Source organism: Podarcis raffonei, chromosome 3 (assembly GCF_027172205.1).
Source record: "Podarcis raffonei isolate rPodRaf1 chromosome 3, rPodRaf1.pri, whole genome shotgun sequence".
NCBI classification, from domain to species: Eukaryota; Metazoa; Chordata; class Lepidosauria; order Squamata; family Lacertidae; genus Podarcis; species Podarcis raffonei.
Genome location: NC_070604.1, coordinates 84,204,085 through 84,226,126, shown reverse-complemented (window position 1 = coordinate 84,226,126; position 22,042 = coordinate 84,204,085). Strand labels below are relative to the sequence as shown.

The 22,042-nt window shown below is 41.3% G+C and overlaps 1 protein-coding gene across 3 annotated transcripts in view; it reads left to right on the top strand.

Moving 5' to 3' along the window:
* The first annotated feature begins 4,158 nt into the window (after positions 1-4,158).
* The window catches only part of STRN (striatin), a 48,262-nt gene continuing 30,378 nt past the window's right edge, over positions 4,159-22,042 (top strand). Inside the window, exons 1-5 of one of the 3 annotated variants that reach the window (XM_053382797.1) lie at positions 4,159-4,645; positions 16,353-16,456; positions 19,044-19,117; positions 20,133-20,211; positions 21,251-21,418. In XM_053382797.1, the coding sequence (XP_053238772.1) occupies positions 4,352-4,645; positions 16,353-16,456; positions 19,044-19,117; positions 20,133-20,211; positions 21,251-21,418 (719 nt within the window). In that variant the 5' untranslated portion in view covers positions 4,159-4,351. The remainder of the gene's footprint in view (positions 4,646-16,352; positions 16,457-19,043; positions 19,118-20,132; positions 20,212-21,250; positions 21,419-22,042) is intronic. The other 2 variants (XM_053382799.1, XM_053382798.1) reach the window with 2 other exon arrangements.

Genomic DNA, 22,042 nt, shown 5'->3' with positions numbered 1-22,042 from the left:
CTTGGTGGCCTATATTTTTAGACTTTTAGAAATATCAGGTTCAGTGTGTGGTTATAAAAGCTGGGTATATATTTATTTTCCCTGGGCAAATTCACTGATGTGAGGGGGGGAAAGGGCAGGCCTGCCCATAAGGCCAGGTGTGGCAGTCGCTTTGAATGCTCCACTGCTAGCAGAAAAGCAGCACTGGTTTCCAGCAGCACAGGTAAGGGAGGCTTGTGGGGTGGCAGTGGGGCATCAGCAGGGTCAAGCAGCAAAACAGGAAGTGCCTTCCCTGAGGGGGAGAGTAGGAAATTTGTGTACATTAGTAGTTATCTAGTAATGTCAGATGCGGTAACACATTTTTGTACTAAACATGCACATACACAATATGTCAAGCCATGTAAAAAAAAAAAAAAAGAACCACTGGCTATAGCCAGATTCGACAGGGATAGCCATATTTGTCCTGCTACAGCAAAACAAGAAGACATCTTTGGTATATTTTAAGACCAACACATTTATTGTAGCATAATATTGCATTTACCTAAAATCCAGTTTGTCAGATGCATGCTATGGTGGATAGATACCTCTTTGTAACAGGCATAATGTGTGGATATAATTTACAAAAAATACACACAACATTGCAATCAAAACTCCATTGTGAAAAATACTTAATAGAACAAAAATGTGACAGAATTGCACTTCTTTTTGCCAAATGTTCCTGTCAAGACTACTATAGACCAAGATGACCCATGGAAAGACAAACAAGAGGCCAAGACCCTATGTTTCTTTTTTTCCATATTATTTGGTTCTTTACTAAAAGAGATGTACTCTTAGGCAGCACGTTTATTGCCAATTATATGACACAAACACAGTCCACAGTAGCAGCTTGTTATCTAGTACAGAAAGCATTTTCTATAAGGAGATAAACTTGATTTTCATAATACTTCTATGTCTTCTGTTAAAAAAAGGACCAGCAACTGAAACAATTTCATTGAACAACAGAATCTTCTGCTTCACAAAGGAGCCTTGCTTTCCTCTGGTAAAGCTAGTACAGGACCATGAAGTGAATGGGCAGTGGATGGTGTTCATTCTCTGCTAACACTAAGCCCCTGTTGTCTGAGCTTTCCACAATCTAGTTCGATCTTAGAAACATTTTCATGCTTCTGGTTGAGAAATGTCTGCGGGCCTCGCACATTACGTAAGATCAGTTCTCTAAGTTATGGATTTTTCTGAAGGGTAGGGCTGTTTTGTTGTCATAGATTCCTGAACTGTTTGCAGTAATAGTGTGGGAGTTACTAAATGATCTTTATAACTAAAACAGGCTGGACAAGATATATATATATATCTTGTCCAGCCTGTTTTAGATCATATATATATATATAATGATTCTCAAAACTTACGGATCCCTGACAATTTCAAAAATGAAATTGTTATTACCCAACTAGCCTGATAATCTATTTTCATACTTTAAACATACTGAAAGTGTTCTATGAGAAATGTGAACTATTATGACCCACAATGAAGATAAGAGATGGATGCAAACAGCGCTTGTATAAAAGCCAGCTGGCAGGGTTTTTTTTTATATGCATAGAATTGCATCCAAACTACACAAAGAATGCATGTAGGAGACAGAAGACTGGATATGGTTGTCAGAGCAACTCCTGATACCGAAATAGTTTATTGGAAGGAGACTGGTTCATGACAGTGGTAGGCGTAATCCGCTGCCCTTCACCATCTCTGGTGTATAGCTTTGGTCTGTTCCTTCTGATTACGAGACATTATTCCAACTCTGCAAGCTTCCTAACCAAGCTTCCTTCAAGTAGGATGGGGGGGGCAGGGCTTGAGGCTTATGAACACCCCATCCTACTTGAAAATCTCTGCTTGTCAGAGCTCTAATTGTGACAGCAAAGCACATACTGCAGTACTTAAGCAAACCAACTGTGACAGTAAACATATATTTTCTTAATAAGTGATCATTACGTAATAATTGCAACTCTTTGAAGTTAATTTTGTTTTAAACTTTTAGGCTGTAGTTTTTTGTTTGTTTTTAGTCTAGTAATACCAGTTTTCCACTTATCTCAGTAAAACCACCCTATAAAGTGGGACTGGATGACTAGGAGAGGCTGACTTAAGCTGTGTCTTTGTTGGCACAAAAATCAGGTCAGTTTAACAATGATTGCACCATAATATGCAACTTGTTGGGATCTTCAGGAATAGTGTTGCATGGTCATCTTTAATCTTAGTCTCTAGATTCTAGAGTTAGATATTCCTGACCCAAAACCTCTGTGGTCCAATCCAGCGGGAAGTCTATTTCAACTCAAATATGCCCAATATAAATGGTGAAGGATCAAATTTTAACATATGGAGGCAAACAAATGCGGGTGTCTAACCAATTACTCCCTGGAAGTCTCTTCTTTTTCCTCAGCTGAGCTCCAGAGCAGTAGTCTCTGCTGAAAAAAAGGCACTGCTAAAAGAAAGGCACAGAGCCACATCTTTGTTACCTTAACAATGCTTAGCTAGAAGGCCACTATCACATCGAGAAGCGAGCCTGGCTGTTTCAGGAATTTGAATCCTGAACTCTGAATAGTTGCACTGGAGTGCAGAAGGAGTTAAAATGTAGTTTGCACACTTTTAAAATGTCTTCATATCTGGTAGTACACAAAGGATAAGCAAACCAGAATAGCTGTTATGAATACAACCAAGTTTTTTTTAAATGTAGTATTTCTTGAAAACAAGGTTTAAATTACACAAAAAAATATTAGATACTTTGAAACTGCTTTGAGCTCAGTACTGCAGGAGGAGCTCAGTACTGTGGAGGAGGAGACGAATACAGGAAATCAATATAGAGGAACAAAAGAAATAAAAATACCATAAGAATATCTCACAGCTGTTCTATGAAGAACTAACCCACAACCTGAAGGGTGGCTGATCTAATCAAAGAAGAATGTGAAATTCTGCATAAGATTACTTCTCCAGACCTTCTCTTAGTCAAAGAAATGAACAAATAACTAGTGAAGGTTTTCAGTAAAGCGTCTGGATTGGGCTGCATTGTGAAGGGTTATCCTTGTCAGGCTGTGGTTTAGTGGTTAGAGTGTTGGACTAGGAGACCAAAACGCAAAACCCTACTCAGTCAGGAAGTTCATTGGGTGACCTTGGCCCAGTCTTAGCTTAACTCACCTCACAGGGTTGTTTTCTGAGGAGAAAATGAGGAAGAGCCGGGGAGGAGAATCATGAAGGCCACCTTGAGCTTAGAGGAAAGGTGGATGTAAACACAACAAAGCATAGGCATCATTTATAGACTTGGCAATAAATGTCTTCTGTTTATCTAGGGGAAGAGAGGAATCAATAATCAAACAATGTCTCATTGGACAGAAGCAGAAGCAGCTGCCTCAGGGAGTCAAGTGCTGGGACCAGGGGCGAGCTTATGAAGGACAGAGGTGTGCGCGCAGCTAAGTGGCCAGTCCTTCACCGGCAGTGGAGGACGCTGTTTCCGCTATTGCCAGTGGTGCAGAATGAGTCAATTCCCAGTTTGATCAGATTCTGTACTGGAAAGGGGAGACCTCGTGTCCTTTGCCTCTGCTCCCATCAACACCACGCCGGCTCCAAACATCGCTTGTAGCAGTCGCCTCTTTTTTGCCTAATAGGACAAGCCCTGATTTAGCTTCAAAGAGGCTCCTAGAGTATCGATAGGTTGTGTAAACAGGGATCAAATACAAGCGTCTGCATAATTACTTTTGTAAGATGCTAGTGCACGTGTAGCCCCCCCCCCTTTTAACAGATGTTTGCATTTTAAATATCTAAAATCCCAGTGCACCCGACCGTAGACTATTCAGAAGTAGCATGTTCAGTCCTCAAGGAAACTTCAGAGCTTTTAAGTGATATTTTGGGACGGGGCTTTCGCCAGCATATCTTCCTTTCTTCCTGACCACGAACGATGCACAGTCAACTCTCTCCTGTTTACAGCCATTTAATCCTGAGCAGAGAAAACGATGCGGAAGGGCAGTTACAGAATCCATTTGCGACTAGCGACTTGCATAGACTAGCCTTCGGTGCCTCGCTCTCGATTCCAGAAACCGGACGGGAAACAAAACGAACTCCATTTCCCAGCATGCCCCGGGCCCGCGCTCTCAACGCTCGTTTCCCTCCCTCTGCCGTGTCCCTAGCCGGGCGCCGTAGCAGCCGGCGGGGGCGGCTGTCAGGCGTCTGACGGAGGGCAGGACGCGCCCAGTTTGTTGCTGCTTCCACTGAGACGCGGCTGCCTGACTAGCGGGGCGCGGGCGTCGTCGGCGTCGTCGTCAGCGGCGGTGGCTCCAGGGGCTGCCCGGCGGTGGGGACTGCGTGGCGGCCTCGGGCCGCGGCGACGGCTCCGGCCATGGACGAGCAGGCGGGGCCCGGGGTCTTCTTCAGCAACAACAACAACAACAACGCGCTGCTGCTGCCGCCGCCTCCGGGCGGGGCCGGGCAAGGGCTGGAGCCGGGGGAGGCGGCGGCGGCGGCGGCTGCAGCCGTAGCGGCGGCGGCCGGAGGCTCCTCGGCGGTCCCGGCTCCGGCCTCTGCGGCGCGGGCTCAGTACAGCGTCCCGGGCATCCTGCACTTCCTGCAGCACGAGTGGGGCCGCTTTGAGGCCGAGAGAGCCGAGTGGGAGGCAGAGCGGGCGGAGCTGCAGGTACCGTCCGGCCGCTTTCCCTTCGCCTTTCGCCTCGTCCGGGCCGCTGCCTCTTCTATGCAAACATCTCCACACGCGCGTCTCTTCCTTCCCCTTCCCCGCCCGGACCTGTCTGCTGTTCTTCTCTCCTCCCTCCCTCCCCCCATCTCTCTCTTCTCCGTGCTTCCCCATCGGTTTAGCCTCGGAACTGTGGGAGAGGAGTGTGCCTCTGAGCATATGCAGAGCGCCTTTGGCTTGAGTGATTATTGTCAGCGCGCACTCGCAACCTGGGGGTTGCGGGGAGGTTTTCTAGCTTGTCTAAGCTGGCGGAGTCTTTCTTCTGAAGAAACAAAGCCCTGGTTAGTGCTAGGCGGGAAGGGGCTAACAGGAGAGCTTCCTTTGACAACTGTTAGCTTGGGTCAGGCTTGCCTACAGGATGTACAGGTGCTTGGTGCCATGATAATATTATGGTTTTGGTCCCAGCAGAACATGAGAGAGGATGTGATCTGGTAGTTGCTCTCCCAAGTACTACCCTTTTGAGAAGAAAATTATTAGAGATTTGTGTGATGTCTGTTAGTTATCTTTAACCAATATAGAATTGATGTGTCCCGCATGTAAAACAGCTTTGTTTTGGAATGTTGACTCAGTATGTGTGAACATTTTTCAAAGCACATCACATACATTGTCTGAGAAACACTTAACAGTCCTGTAAAATAGAGTGATATTAATATCCTCACCCGCTGAAGGCAATTTCATTCAAATGGCAAGGGCCTCCTCCCTATTTCTCTGTGCCCACTCACCCATCTTTCATGGAGGCCAGTAGTGGTGTAGTGGTTAGAGTGTCGCACTAGGACCTGGGTTCAAATTCCCACATGGCCATGAAGCTCACCGGGTGACTTGGGGCCAGTCGCTGCTTCTCTGCCTAACCTACCTCACAGGGGTGTTGTAGGGATTAAATGAGAAAAGGGTACATCAGTTACTGATACCAATTTGAGCTCTCTGGCAAAAAAGGTTGCACCAAAGCCCCACAATATGTTGGCTGAATGGGATGCAAATTTGGCAGTTGGTTTATTGTGGGGAAAGTGTGAGGTCAGTAAGGGTTTTTTCTGATGCGGCATTTAGTTTCTTTGGATGGTGGAAACAGGGCTCCCTATTGTAAGGAGCTGTAGCCAGGTTTATGATTCTCAAGCATTTCAGAAGCACTTCTTTGATGTGTTTGTACCATGTGTGAAAAATCTTATGTCAGGCTAGTTGGTAAAGAAAGTGGAATGGAAGGATATACACATGCATGTTCTGTCAGTATGGGCATACATATGCAAAATTAGACAAAACCTGCAAGGTGTGGAGTTTGCTGCGTGTTCTTACATCTTGGGATATTGTGTACCCCAACCTTATGATAGAAGGCTTTAAGATCTCCAAACAGCATGCTCTGTAGTAGACATGCTAGCTACAGTGGGAGTTTTGCTCAGCAGGTGGTTCAATTACTGTGGCCTTTACTAGGTATTTCAATTTTTAGTGGGTTCTTAAAAACCTTAAATGTACAAGTGCAACAGGATGAAGATTCCTTCTTCATTCCAGATTGTGCAAGAAGCTACCAACATAACTTGGACTTGGTAGTACAGGCAACTCCCCATTTATGCAGGGATTTCATTCCGGGTCATTGCGTGCTTGCATGAAATTATATGAAATCGGAAACCCATTGGAAAAGCCTGCATAAAGGCCCCCCCACCCCCAGTTCCTCCCTTTTAGTGATATTTCAGTGATGTCGTTATGACGTTTCTGGGTTACTTATGGGTTCGGGATATGTGCACTTGTGCATGATCACACACGTATTGGTTGCATCCAAAACAGGAGCTGCCTGTAAATCTTCGAGCCTGAACTTGTCATAGGCTGCATAAAGTCCCTGGTAAAGGCACTTATCTCTGCTGTTTCTCCTTTTTCAGGTTGAGTAAAGGCTGATTGAGCGGTTCATGGTTATCTAATATTGTAGAATAGCCTCTGCTATTATTCCACATGAGAGGCTGTTGTGTCATTTGAAGCAAAAAAATGTGCACTTCACTATCATCCATAGATAGCATGAGTTCTGAGATGCTCATTAGCTATACAGCGGATGGTAGTTTGCCACAGAGATGGTTGGAAAAACAATCAAGGATCAATAACAGATTTGCATTGAAATGGCAAATGTGAATCATGTAAGCAAGTATAAGGCACATTGGGGCAAAACATTGCAATTTCACATATATGCTTACATGTGACTGGCCAGGAAAGACACCTTGCTAAATTCTGTGCTAGAGAGAATTAAGAAAGGAATTGAAAATAAAACTGCCCATGTCATAATGCCATTTTCAAAGCTATGATACAACCACACTTGGAGTCCTGTCCCGTCCTGCTTGCAGACTTCTTCTAGGTATGTAGTTGGCCACTGTGAGAACAGGATGTACTTTTCATCTGACACAGCAGGGCAGATAAATGCTAGTATAGGTAGTTGCTAGCTAGCATTTGTGTATGCAGAGAATAAGGTTATAAACCCTTTCTCTCTCTCCATCATTTCCTATATTTTGTTTGTGCTGCTGATTGGTTTAAGTGTTTGTTTATCTATTAGATGTTTTTCATAGAATCATAGAATTGTAGAGTTGGAAGGGACCCCAAGGGTCATTAACTCAAATCCATTGCTTCCTAGCCTCTGGAGTAGGAGAAAACAAGCTTGTTCCATCCTCCGTGTGGCAGCCCTTTAGATATTTGAAGATAGCTATAATTTCTTCTCTTGTCTTGTCTTTACCAGGCTAAGCATACTCAATTCCCTCAACTGTTCCACATAAAGCTTGGTTGTTTTTTTTAAAAAAATAATATTTATTAAAGTTTCAAAAAAGTTACAAAAATAAGGAAAAAGAAAAAACAAAAAATACAAAATACAGAAAAAGTAAAAGCAGTTAAAAAGAAACCCATCTTTCCATAACTTATCTTTCATTTACTTATTTCCTTGACCTCCTCACACCTCCCTTTTTTGTATTCTAGTTAAATTGATTGTTTCAGCAAGTCCTTTCCATTCTTGTATTTATCTTAATAATTTATCTTAATATATTGTAACTTTACATTCTGACCTGTTAACAATCCATTCTTCCTTAACCCTATATAACATTACTGCAAAAACCACATTACTTCATTCCAACATCCTTTTAACATTCCTTAATTTTACAATGTTTCTGTAGATAGTCTTTAAATTTCTTCCAATCTTCTTCTACCGACTCTTCTCCCTGGTCTCGGATTCTGCCAGTCATTTCCGCCAGTTCCATATAGTCCATCACTTTCATCTGCCATTCTTCCCGGGTGGGTAGCTCTTGTGTCTTCCAATACTTCGCTATAAGTATTCTTGCTGCTGTTGTTGCATACATTAAAAAAGTTCTATCCTGCTTTGGCACCAATTGGCCAACCATGCCCAGGAGAAAGGCCTCTGGTTTCTTCAGGAAGGTATATTTAAATACCTTTTCATTTCATTATAAATCATCTCCCAGAAAGCCTTAATCTTTGGGCACGTCCACCAAAGGTGAAAAAATGTGCCTTCGGTCTCTTTACATTTCCAACATTTATTATCAGGCAAATGATAGATTTTTGCAAGCTTGACTGGTGTCATGTACCACCTGTATATCATTTTCATAATATTCTCTCTTAAGGCATTACATGCCGTGAACTTCATACCTGTGGTCCATAACTGTTCCCAGTCAGCCAACATAATGTTATGTCCAACATCTTGAGCCCATTTAATCATAGCAGATTTCACACATAAAGCTTGGTTTTGATCATGCTGGTCACCCTCCTCTGCACACATTCTAGCTTGTCAATATCCTTTTAAAATTATGACACCCAGAACCGGACGCAGTACTACCATGCGTAGTCTGACCAAGGCAGAATAAAGCAGGAAAGTTATTTCTCTCGATCAGGACACTATAGATTTGTTGATGCAACCTAGAATAACATTAGGTTTTTTTGCTGATGCATCACACTATTAACTAATGTTAAGCTTGTGGTCTACTAAAATCCCTAGATTCTTTTCACATGTACTACTGGCAAGCCAGGTGTCCCCCATCTTATATTCATGCAGCTGGTTCTTCCTGCCTCAGTGTAGAACCTTGCATTTGTCCCTATTGAAATTCATTTTGCTAGTTTCGGCCCAGTTCTCCAATCTGTTATGGTCATCTTGAATCCCAATTTTGTCTTCTGTGGCATTGGCTACCCCTCCCAGTTTGGTGTCATCTGCAAATTTGATGAGCATGCCCTCCGCACTTTCTGTCCCATATTGTGATCCTGATTATTTAAGCATTGAAAAGTGGAGGAATGTATCTCCATGTTTGCTCAGTGCTACTGGTTAAGCTTGCTGTAAAGGTGCAGTCCTTTATACATTTACCAAGGAGTAAGCCCCATTGTACACAATAGGATTTGCTTTCAGAAAAGCCACGGGTACGATTGTGTTGAGACATTACCAAGACAGATAAGTAGTGACAATAGTGCAAAGTGTACTCTCTTATGGGGTTATTGTGTTTGTTAAAATTTCATAGCCCAAAACCCTACAAGGTACTATAACCGTAGCAGAATTAAGAGTCCTAGTCTGTCTGTTGTAAGCTTAGTATTTTTAGTTGCCTTCCTATGATTGAAAGTGTGCAAGTAGAAATAGAAAAAAATCAAATGTTCCTATTGAACTAAGAAGTGAAAAATCAGGTTAAATTATGTTTCTCACCTGTGAAGAGTAAGTGACTTGCAATTTGTGGAATAGTTATGTGACTAGCTGCCACTTCTCTGGTATTCTAAACTCTGACATTCTAGATTCAGGATAATCTAGTTCAGTGTAAAATTAAATATTACTGTCTGCGCAGGCGAGTAGTGTCATTTCAGGCAGTGACAATAGGGTTTGACTGACATGTGCATCCATGTTTGTGTTCTTTGTATCATGTGCACGTAGGAATATAGGAAACTGCCTACTGAGTTAGACCATTTGGTCCATCTAGTTCAGTATTGCCTATACTGACTAGCATCAGCTCTCCGGGATTTGAGGCAGGGTTCTCTCCCAGACCTACCTGGATATCCTGGGGGCAGATACTGTACCTACCACTGAACTACATCCCTTCCCCTAATGCAAATAGAGAAATCTCACATGTTATATTTCAGCTTATGCTGTGTTTCTCTTTCACAATTATTCTACATGAGCAAGTGAGACTTAATGGAGTGCTTTCAATATTAATTGGCTATAATCCAGGAATCTCATACCTTGTTTGGCACATTTTGCTGGACTACAGACTCCTATTTTCTGGGGAATGGCAAATCCCCATGCCATATGATCAGTTTTAAAACTTGAGGCAGATGACTTGGAGATCTTCTTATTTCTGGGAGATCCCAAGTCCCACAGGATTTTCTAAATTACCAGAAGTAGCTTTCAGGATTGCTGTGGTTGATTTACTGCCATCATCATACAACGATATTCTTTTGAAGTTGAAGCATTCTCTGAGACTAAATGCTATTCTATGCACATTTATTTAGGATTATGTTCTACTGAAGTGGCCCTGCTTTCTGAGCACTGCATAGAATTTCTCTACCTGCTAATGATTCAAGAATGAAATGGAATAAAGTAACAGTCAACACTGGAGATAGCATCTTGAAAGGTTCTGCTGGAGCAACTGCTAATTGTGCAGATTTTATTTTATTTTCTCCTTGGGAAAGTACATCAGATTGGAAAGGTGACATCTAAAAGTTAATTTTCCTCCTCTAGAAATAGCGCTCTGTAGATTACAGGCAGATGGTACTATAAATGCAGATGTACTGTTTGTCCCGCTGTTTGTGGGAGTGGGAAATTCTCATAATAGCAATGGTTTTTGAGAACACTGCTTGGTTTAAGCAGTCTTTGGTCACAAGTGAATGGTAATTTATGTCTTCAAAAAAATCTTCTTGGCTGCTTTTGCTTCGGTGACGAGAAAATGAGTTTTTGGTAGAAGTTGATGGCCCTATGTTGGAATGGTGTATTTATTACCGGAGTAGAGCCTACTAACAGTGTTCTCTTGTACACAATCAAGCAAAGGGTTACTTCCTCTTTAGAAAGCAGAACAGAAGACAGCTCATGCAAACGGTATTGCCCTGTTTATTTACTTAATACATTTATCCCCCACTCTTTTGCAGAGTAGCTTACAAAAAAAAGGTAAATCATCCATATAAAATACAAAACAACACAGTATCACAACAAATATTAAAAGCACCAGGGAAAAGCACTGCCATTTTCCAGGGATAAATATGTTTTTTAAAAAAGATTTCTTCCACCTGGCAAAAAAAGACAGCAGAATTTCACCAGCAAGTTGCCATCACTCAAAAAGCCTTCTGTCTGATTACTACCTGCCACACCTCAATCGGCAGGCATATATGAGAAATCCATTCAAAGTTGACTTCCTTCAATGGGCAGGCCGACACTGAGAGGCACTTAAGGTACCTAGAAACTGATACTGTAATTACAACCTTTGACTTTCTTTAGTTTTTTTATTATTTTAAAAACATGAGAAAAAATAGCCTTTTATGAATTCTTTTATAAACTCTGTGGGTGTAGGAAACCAGCACACATTTATCAAAGATAGATTTGGGTTAATGCTTTCCTGTGCTGTAAAAAAATGAAGCAGATTTTTGTGTGTGTGTTTTGTACAGCAGCACATATACTGAAAACTCAAATTGCCATATCGTCTTTGTTTCTCATAATATGCATATTAGGATCAGTCAAGTAGTAATCCTTTCTGTTATTGAATTATTTTGTACTGACCCTTATTCAGACTTGTCCCTCCACTAATGGAACGGCTTCTTCCATTTGTGGAAGGATTGGAGATCCAGCAGAGGCTCCCAATGGATGAAGCGAGGAGGTGATTTGTATTGATTCCCCCAGCAGTGTATCCCATCCTTTTCTAGAGGGTCACACAATCCTTCTGAGCAGCACTGTAGGGGAAAGGAGGAATCAGTAACAAGTGCCTTCCCTTTCCTTCATTGAAAGTGTCCCATGAGCATGGCTACCTCAGGCAGCTGATTTTGGGTGTCATGAATGGGCAGGAAGTGGTTAGTTACCTGGTTAATTTTTATTGTGTATGTACTCTGAGGGAGAGGCACTTAATGAAATTTTCTGTCTCGGGTGCCAAAATCAGTTGGCCAGCCTTGCACCTTGATGTGGGGTTGAGGTGCTATTTCCTATTCCGCCTGTGGCAGCATAATGTCCCTGCTCATGAGAACTCTGGATCTAACCCAGACTGTTAATTGCTTTTCAGATAAACCTTCAAACAATATAAATGCCTTGCACAGGTGCTTTTCAAAAGCTGCATTTCGTATGCAAAAACATACGAAAAGGACTACTAGAATTGAATACAATAAAAACTGGAGATTTAAACTTGAACACTTCATTGATCACAGCCCTTTTAGTCTGAGGGGCTCTGAATGCTCTGCAAAAGATAGCAAACTACACTCTTAGATAGGTGGGAGGATCATAGGTTGATCCAAGAGATCATCATGGGAAAACTGCACTTTGAATAAGCCTTCCACACATGTATCCACCAGGGTAGTTCCAAATCTGCGTCCCTGTTCTTATTGCTAGCTCACATTGGGGTTTCTGTCTGATGGAGGTGCATGCCCCTATCTAGACCCACCAGTTTTTAAGCACAACTGAAAATGGGGCTTGTATCAGTTTGTGATTTAATGCTGCTCTGGCATATACTTGCTATTGATGTTTTGTTTATTTGATTTTATTTATTAAATTTATATCCCACCCTTCCTCCCAAATGAGCACAGGGTGGGAGACAGTAAGTGATAAAACATCTTTAGAACTATTCCAGTACAGATGCAGAATGGGAAAGATGCTATAACCTGAACAATTTAATGCACTTTCCCCCTTTCCAATATGACACTTTGAAAAAACACACACAACTACCTGACCCAAGCCAAAGCTGTCAATAAAATGTGCTCCACATCATTCAAAATCTTCTGTCTTGACTTAAAATGCAAATGTATTTGAAGCTTTTGCATCAACTCTTTAGATCGCAATTTATTCTGTCTTCTGTTTTGTTTTTGTAATCATCGCCTGTTCTAATAATACCACAGTCCTTCAGGCTATATATAATAAACACACTGCTGGCAAACAGCATTGATAGCACTCCAGTCATGTGATTCTCTCCCCCCCCCCAACTTTATTGCAGAAATGATTAAATGTCTAGAGCACAATTAAATGCATAGTATGTGCATATGTGTGTATGTATACGTGCACACATGCCTGTATGCATTTGGCTAAATATGGAATCCGATTTGGAAAAAAGATTGAGTGCAGCAAAAGATGGCGAAAGCCTCAGAAATTTATTAGTCTTACCAGCTCAGATTGTGCAACAAGTTTTCAAGACATAAAGTGAAAGCTCTTTTTTTTAAAAAAAGAGATTTAGGGTGATATCCAACTAAGCCATACTTTTAGTAGTTTCATTGAAACAAAGGGATGATTCTTGTTTGTGTCTCATCTAATCTTTCTTTTTGTGGTTGAAGATTCTGACTGAATAGCTGCAAGATTTCATTCCCACAACTCAGGCCTTAAAGGAACTAAATGTGGGATTAGGTTCTGTGTGTCCCAAGTGGCTCCTGGGCCCCAGAGAAACAGTGGCAATCAATATTTAAGTTCGCCTTCACGCCACTTCATCAGCAACATGTTTCAGGCAAATTCCTTGCTATTGATTCAGAGAGAGCTTCATTTTCAAATTTTGTGCAGTGTTGTTTATTTTCCAAAATTACTTTGGAAGTACAAAGTTGTTGGGAGCCTTGATCTGTGCACTCAAGTCTGCAGCTATTATTGCTATCACATCTGCAGGTGCATGTCTGTCCAAACTGGGCCAACAACTCTTTAAGTTAGAAAGGATGGGAAGAGCACGATGTGCAGCAACAGTTCAGTCCAACCCTGTGTTTACAGAACTAGCAGCATGGTACGTGGTGGTGAAGATTGGAAACACAGTGATAGATCTTAGTTTTTCTTTCTGAGTATCCCCATATGAAAGTGATTTGCTTTGAAAACTGATAGGCCACAAGTTTAACATGAGCCAACAGTGAGTGCAGCAGCAAAAAAAGCTAATGCTATTTTAGGCTGCATCAACGGAAGTATAGTGTCAACAGAAGTGTAGTAAAAGTACCGCCTTATTCCGCCTTGGTCAGACCACACCAGGAGTCCTGTGTCCAATTCTGGGCACCACAATTTAAGAAGGGTATTGACGAGCATGGGGCAGATGGAGATTGTAAACCTGGAAAGGTAGCCAATCTAGGATAAGGAAAACTCTGATCCTAAGCCCTGGGATATCTTTGGGAGAGGAAAAGGCTTAGCCTACACAAAATCCAGAGTCGAGTCCCTAAAACAGTTGAATGGTGTCTTGTACATCTCCTTCCAGCAACTCCTGCAGCCAGGCTGGTGCAGAATGTATTGCTCTGCTTTCCTTCGGACTGTATCAGTGAGGTTGAGAAGGAGGTCTTATCATATGTGCAGCCAGGACCTCCATACATGATGTACAGGCTTACGCTCCAGAGGAGGTCACTTTGGTTCTGCTAACACAGCAAAAACAACACGAGAGGCATCAGTTATAGGTTACTGGTCTCTGCAGGTGCTGTGATTCTCCAGTGGTTTGACTTTGGCCCCAGAGGCACACTCCACTGTCTCTTGAGACAGCTGGATACCAACAATTGGCAAGCTAGAATGTGTGCAAAGGAAGGTGACTAAGATGATCTAGGGTCTGGAAACCAAGCCTTATGAGGAACAGTTGAGGGAGTTAGATAGGTTTATCCTGTAAAAGAGGAGATAGAGAGGTGATATGATAGCCATCTTCAAATATCTGAAGTGCTGTCTCATGGAAGATGGAGCAGGCTTGTTTTCTCCTGCTCCAGAGGGCAGGACTGAACCAGTTTATTCAAACTATGAGAATGGAGAGCCCAAGTAAACATTAGGAAGATTTCTCTGACTGTAAGAGCTGTTTGACTCCGTTGGAAGGGAGTAGACTCTCCTTCAATGGAGGTTTTTAAACAGAGGTTGGAGGGCCATCTGTCAGAGATGCTTTAGTTGTGATTCCTACATTGCAAGTGGTTAGACTAGATGACCCTTGTACAATTCTGTGATTATATGGACGGTATAAGGAATGCTGGATCTTAAAGCTTGGGCCATAAACACATGTGTGCTTTAATAATTGAAATTTTAACAAGACTTTGTTAGATTGTTTTGCCCTTTAAACCTTTGTTTTAATTCTGAAATTCTTAGTATCTGTTATTCTTCTCTCCCCACCCTCATCCCCCGATATTGAGCTGAGAGAGATTCTAAGGTGTATTTTACCTTTGATATTATTGAATGAGGTTGGAGTGGAACAAATGTAGAAAGCATGCTCTCCCCTGACCCCCCCCCCGCGCACGCAATGACTAAAGCAATTCAGTATCTCTGCTCCATCCCTTCCCCCCTTCCAGGCCTTTAGGAATTGCTGCAACTGACTGAACGGTGACCTTATAGCCAAGAAGTCTTTGCAAAACCTGTTGGTAATGTTTCTAGGGTGTGTGTATAAACTGGAATGTCACGAGCAGCCCTGGGAGTGGCTGCAAAACAACCTTAAGGGGCTGTTAGTCCTAGTACATTTCAGTTTGCATTCCTTCTGTTAAAATACCAAATACAGTACTAAATACTAAAGTCTGATTTGGTTTAGGCATCTTGTGCGCAACCAGGCACTTGATGGTTAGGCCAGCCTACTGTATTGTAGTTTGCAGCTTTTCCTCCTTCTATTTATTTTTTTTAAGTTTATTACCAGGTTTACAGGTTGCTTCATTATTGCCAGAGATAGACAGTACACTGTACAGCTGTTTATGAAAGCCTTTGAAGCTTGCTTATCACTGATGCGCTGCTTGTCATGTTGCAGTTAAACCATGTCTTCCCATGCTAATAACTACCTTACCAACGCTTAAGGTTTAGTCCATGGTGCGTTTGCATGTATGGTGATTACGGCCGCAGGCACACCATACATCTGAAGCGCATTTAAAGCATATGGTTTCTCCCAAATTATTCTGGGAAGGTAATTTGTAAAGGGTGCAGGGAATTGTAGATCTGTGAGGGGTAAGCTACAGGATTCTTTGGCATAAGTCATATGCTTTAAATGTGTGGACACAGCCTAAACTATTGACCATGTGGCATTATAATACCACCTTTTACCTTTCTGTGTGCTAGGACTCAGTTGCTTTTTCTTAGAATAGTGACTGCATCATGTGAAGGCTTTTCCTATAAACCTACTCTGAAAAGAGGTCTCCTATGGTGCATCTTTGATTTGTATTAAGTATTCCATCTTCCTTCCAATACATTGGGGGGGGGGAGGAATAAATCTTTGTTTCTTTTCCTTTCCTTTTAAAAATAGTAAAATATTAATTCCTACCACTTAAGCTTCAAATGCCATCACACCTCCTCAGCAATCTTTATATAGGGAAATTCATGTCAGTTTGGTAAGTGGCAGGGCTTAGAGAACGTGAAGTCTGCTGTGGGAAGAGTATGCATTGCCACTGCTTGAGGTACTGCTACTTGCTTGGTTACAAGTGGGCAGACCCTCTATTTTGCAATGTAACATGTTGAAGAACGACTTAACTTTCAGATTGCAAAATTGTCCTGGAATGTCTGTGGAGAAGCAAGTTGGTTTTTTCCTTTGAAAACTGCAATGTAAAGTATTGTCTCTTTCAGGCCCAAATTGCCTTTCTTCAAGGGGAAAGAAAAGGTCAAGAGAATTTGAAGAAGGATCTAGTGAGGAGAATAAAAATGCTGGAATATGCTCTTAAACAAGAAAGGTATGTGCCAATTTTCTAAACCCTGAATTGTTAACTGTGAGTATAGGAACTGCTTCTCAGTCTTGGAAAGGCAACAACACTGACCTTCCGGTCTCTATTCATGCCTTCACCACAAAACAGCCTGTAGCGAAGTGCAGGCTTTTCCAAACTGTTCAGCAGAAAATATAATTTTGCAAAAAACCTCAGCCATACTTAACTTTATAGATATTAATATTTTTGCCCATCCTTGAGGCTTGACTTAAACTCTTTCCTGATGAGAGAACGGGAGCAGAGCCCATGTGTCAAGTTATTTTAAAAATGTCTTGTAAACTAAATGCACAGAGAAGAAAAGAAAGTACTGAATAGTCAGTCTGAAGATGCAGAAAATATAGATATGGTATGTAAGGAATTAATCAGTTATTTTAATTTCCACAATGTAATTTACGAGTATCTTGATGTGCTAAAATCCACAATAAAATGAGAAGAGGCTAAGTCAAGATGGGAAAGTCAACAAATAAATTACTAATGTGCATTTAAGCCAGACAGCTGACCAGTGCACTTGTTTATAAGACAGTGTTGACAAATGTGCATCCTGTATCAGAATAAATCAATTGAACTGCTATATTGATGTCAGTTGAGCTGCTCATTGCTGACTTGCAGCTGAACTGTGTTTGGGAAAAGACCTGGGGCATAATTAGACTTAAAAAAAATTACTAGTCCAGAAAAGGCTTCAAAAAGCACACAAGCTGTCAGGTGATGTGGAAAATAACTCAGAAAAAAATAGAGTCATAGAGACCGTAGAGTTGGAAGGGACCACAAGGGACATCGAGTCCAACCTCCTTCAATGCAGGAATCTTTTGCCCAGTGTGGAGCACTTTGCTTCCTTCCCAGATACTAGGGCTGGATTCAGAGAAATGTCCACCTCACAGAAGCTTTCATAATGTGCTCCGTCCAGTTTTCAGATACCCACTTCCTTCCTCAGTTTGTCGTGCCATAGTCTACCCTATTCAACAGAACCCTATAACCATTGGGAGAAGCTTACTTGGCTGCTTGGAGGGGGACACTTTCCCCCCTCATCACGACCCTTTGAAGTAGGAGCTGCTGAGAGTTAGCCAAGGCCACCTACTGAGCTTCATGGATGAATGGAGATTTGAACACCTGTCTCCCACTATTTTCCAGGATGTTGGCTAGTTCTGCATTTTGCATGATCGTTAGGTGACTGGTCTATCTCTGTGTTGTGGAAAACTTTGAGTTGCAGCGATCAAGGAAAATGCAAGCTTTGGTACTGGTGTTCTATCTTTTCTAATGCCTAAACCCAGAATACTCTAATATAGCTTAGTTTAGGTTTAGTTTATTGTTTATATTCCCATTTATATCCAGAATTGCTGCTTTATGATTACCGCCAAACTGAAACTGGCATCACCTCTGTGATAGACAAACAGTTAGCAGTTATGTTCAGATGGTCTCCAGGCAGGAAACATAAATTGCTTGTGTGAACTCTCAAATTGGCCAATTCTTATGGGGTCATTTAGGGTGACTGCTTTTACTGAATATTTTGAAGATGCATAAAGGACACAATTTGTAGAAGTGGTTTGTTTTTTTTTATAAAAAAAACACTTTATAATTTGTGACCCAAAGAGCTACTTTCAGCAAGCCTGTGGACTTGAGCTAACCAAATAGAAATGTTGACTTGGAGCTGAAGATTGTGATGCTGTCATAAACTTCCTCTGTAATTTTCAAGTTCCATTAGAGGGAACTGTTTAATTTAAAAGTTCACTTTCCATGAGAGCACAGAAGTAGCTGCATGGCTCTTTGGATTCTGGCCTATGTTGTTGGTCTTGTGAGTAACACATTGATAAATTCTTATGCATTGTGTTGGATCCAGAGTCTGTGAGCAGAGCACTGCTCCCAGGATGCTCCAGCAAGTTGCAGTACTATAGCTGTTCTAGTACATTTCAAAGCTGCTCTAGTGTATTTCAGTGCTAACATTGTCAGGAGATTAAAATGTAACAATAACGCTTAAAAGACACCCATCTTTTTAGATGTCATAGATGCCCACAATCAGTCTCACTCACTTTCATACCTTAAGAACTATACTGTACTAAAAAAAAACCCAATTCCCATATTTGTATGTAGGCCTTTTGGGTTATGTTTCTGGTCAGTGCGAGATTAGAACCTTCTCCTTGAGAGAGCTCCTGCCTCGGTGCTTTTCCTGGCAGCGTTGCTTGTTTATGCCTCTTGGTTTGGCAGCAACTCCTGCATGTTTGGCAGACTTGGTAAGCACAGCTGGATTGGATTTTTCAGGTCTTTAGATTGCAGGTTTGGCAAACTAAACTGGTCCTTTCAGTAGGAGCTGGCCTTGTGAGATTAATTTGCCCATTGTTAGTAATTCATATGTCAAGCATATATGAATGACAAAAAAACAACAGCAAAGGCTCATAATGCTTCTGATGTTTAAAAAAGAATGATTTAGAGAAGGCATTTCTAGGAAAAATGCATGTATTTTACACTGAAGAAACAAGTGGGAGCAAAATATTTTCATGTCCTCTTTCTAAAGGACAGGTAGCATTTTCACACACTAATTTACTCCTTTTCTTTTCCTTTATAGAGCTAAATACCACAAGTTAAAATATGGCACAGAGCTGAATCAGGGAGACATGAAGCCTCCTAACTATGATTCAGGTAAGGATTGATTTGTGTAAAGGAAAACGAGACTGGGCAAAAGAGAAAAAGCTGCCGTTTTGTGAAATGTATTGACTTAGTCTGATATGTATGTAATAGAAGGCTTTGAGGGGTTGGGTGTGACTACTGGCCCTGCACATCCTCTGCCTCTTCACGTGCAAATCTCCCTCTCTCTCCAATTAAGTCTGTCTAAATTTAACCTTAGCCTTCATAGCTGTTGTCCCCTTGGCTTAAAATGAAACCACCTGTATGCTGCCAGACCCATAATAAATAAAACGATGTTAAGGAGGATGCTTATTGTTGGTTTTAATTCTTGTGCTCTCTTAACAAACAGTTTGCTGGTTCTTCTGTCCTTAGTGGGAGATTTAAGGAAAGTTACATTAGGAAAATACTTAGTAGCTAAGTATTGTCCTGTGCTGGCATGCTGCATATGCACCCATTGCTTCAAAATTTCCTCATTACCCAAAGCAACTTGGTTTCTTTCTCTTTTTGAGGGAGCGTGAAACTGTGACTAGGTGGAGAAGGTATACTGTTGTTAAACTTATCACAACTTTTTATGTTCCTGTTCTGAATTCTTATGTACAGTTTGCATTTGTTCTTCTGTGTTGTATAGGTCATTGCAAAAACACAGATATACAGTGGTACCTCGGGTTAAGTACTTAATTCGTTCCAGAGGTCTTTTCTTAACCTGAAACTGTTCTTAACCTGAAGCACCACTTTAGCTAATGGGGCCCCCTCTGCTGCCGTGCCGCTTCTGCGTGATTTCTGTTCTCATCCTGAAGCAAAGTTCTTAACCCGAGGTACTATTTCTGAGTTAGCAGAGTCTGTAACCTGAAGCGCATGTAACCTGAAGCATATGTAACCCGAGGTACCACTGTATAGGAATTAAATGTGCAATATTCTATAGATGTAAATAAGTAAGAGTGTAACTATTTTATTTTTTTAAGCATGCTGTAATGCACAAGACTGCTTAAGAAAAGCAGGTTTCAAAACTATATTGGTTTTAATATTTCAGATGAAGGGAACGAAACTGAAGTTCAGTCACAGCCAACTAGTCAGCTAATATGGAAACAAGGACGACAGCTGCTCAGACAGTAAGTGACCTAAAAACGGGTTTCAGATGAGGGTCTTTCCTATCTGGGACTGAACCTTGGACCTTTTTCCAGACAAAACACATGCTCTCCTGCTGAGCTATGCTTCTTCCCTGAGGATAGATAGCAAAATTATAACGAAGGCAGGATGAGGTATTGATTAAAACTTGAATAGCTTGTGATGAGAAAAATAGGGTGGGGTTAAAGCGTGTCACACTTGAACGATGGTTCTTAAATTAGTTCTGGGCTGTCCTGATAGCAATAAGGATTGGGTATGGAAGGCTGCTCCTTCCACTCCTCCCCACTTGAAAACCCCATGTTAAGTGTTCCTGTTTGGAACTTCTGGTTCTAGATTGAGAGAACTGGAACTCCTTTCACCAAGAGCCTTGAGTTTACTGGAACTGACCAGCAGGGCTGGGTGACAGGTGAGGGAATTCAGAAGCATGACAATATTTATTCTTTGTGGTCATTGCAACAATGTTTGAAACCTTTTTGTTCAAAAGTTTAAAGATTGCAAAAAGATTAAAAGCAAATTTAATCAATTTCTGACTTTATTGTAAGGCAGTATTCATGTGAGAAGGGAAGTTAGAAGGAAATGCTGTGTGGTAGACTAGACAGTTGAGAGAACACAAATTCTTATAAACTTGCCTAATGGCCAAGAACGCTTTGGTAAGGCATTGGTTTTGATTGTGGAAAATTTGTTATAAAGAGTTGCCTATATAAAAGTAACTGTATGGGGAAAAATGGGTTGAAAATGCACGGAGAACTTTGGTTTCTTTTGGCAAGTATAATGAATAAAGTATTGTGTATATGCAGACAGCAGAGCTCTTTGCCTTTCTTGGGGACTGTAGAGACTGGTACTGCAAGAGACAATCCCCTCTGAAACTGGCACAAGAAGATTTGTAAGCCTGTTGTGTCAGCACACAGCTACATTCTTCTTCTTACCACAATCTATTGGTTGATTCTGGGTGGATTGTGGCGATTGACTGTAACATCTTTGCTGACAGCTCACGAGCAATTGACATGGTTTCTATATATACAGATATCTGCAAGAGGTGGGATACACTGACACCATACTGGATGTGAAGTCAAAGCGGGTACGAACTTTACTGGGTCTCTCAGGTGATGGTCCAGATAGGGAAAATGACAAAAACCAAGAATCAATGGTGAATGGCACAGATGCTGAGATTAAAGAAAAGGTGATGATTGGGTAAGTGCTTTTGACAGTGGGATGCTTCCAGTGGTACAAATTATGCTTTTGAACGTAATGTACTTAAGTAAATTTTCCAGTGGTGTCATATACTGCACCAGTTTATTACATTTCAACTTTGTGTGTATATTTGCTGAATTTTTCATTCTGTTCCTTGTAAGCTAAGCAACTAAATTTGCTTAGTCTAGGAAAATTAGTGGACTCCTTTTTTTTTTTAAAGTACTCTAGTAGGTTACATCAAGCTCAATTTAGGACATTGTTAGGTTTGTGAGTAGCCTGTTCTTCTAAGCAGATATTATGCAAGTCTTGAAAGAAGTGTCATGTCCTGAGATGTAACATTCCCCTTGCATCCCAAACTGTAAACACAACAATTGAGTGTACTTTCATAATGTATGTTAGTAATTTTGCTGATGGCTTAGAGCAGATTTGGATGGAAACTGGAGGGAGAAAAGACTTAAATTGTTCATATGAACTTTGGGTTCAGGGGTTTCCACTCCTGTGGAATTCTTTATTTTTCTTTAGTGACAACTCTGTTGATAAGAGTGTGTTCTTATTTACTATTATGAGAGTAGTTCTAAATCAGCAAGGATAAATAACAAAAGACAAGAAAACATTTTCAAGAGC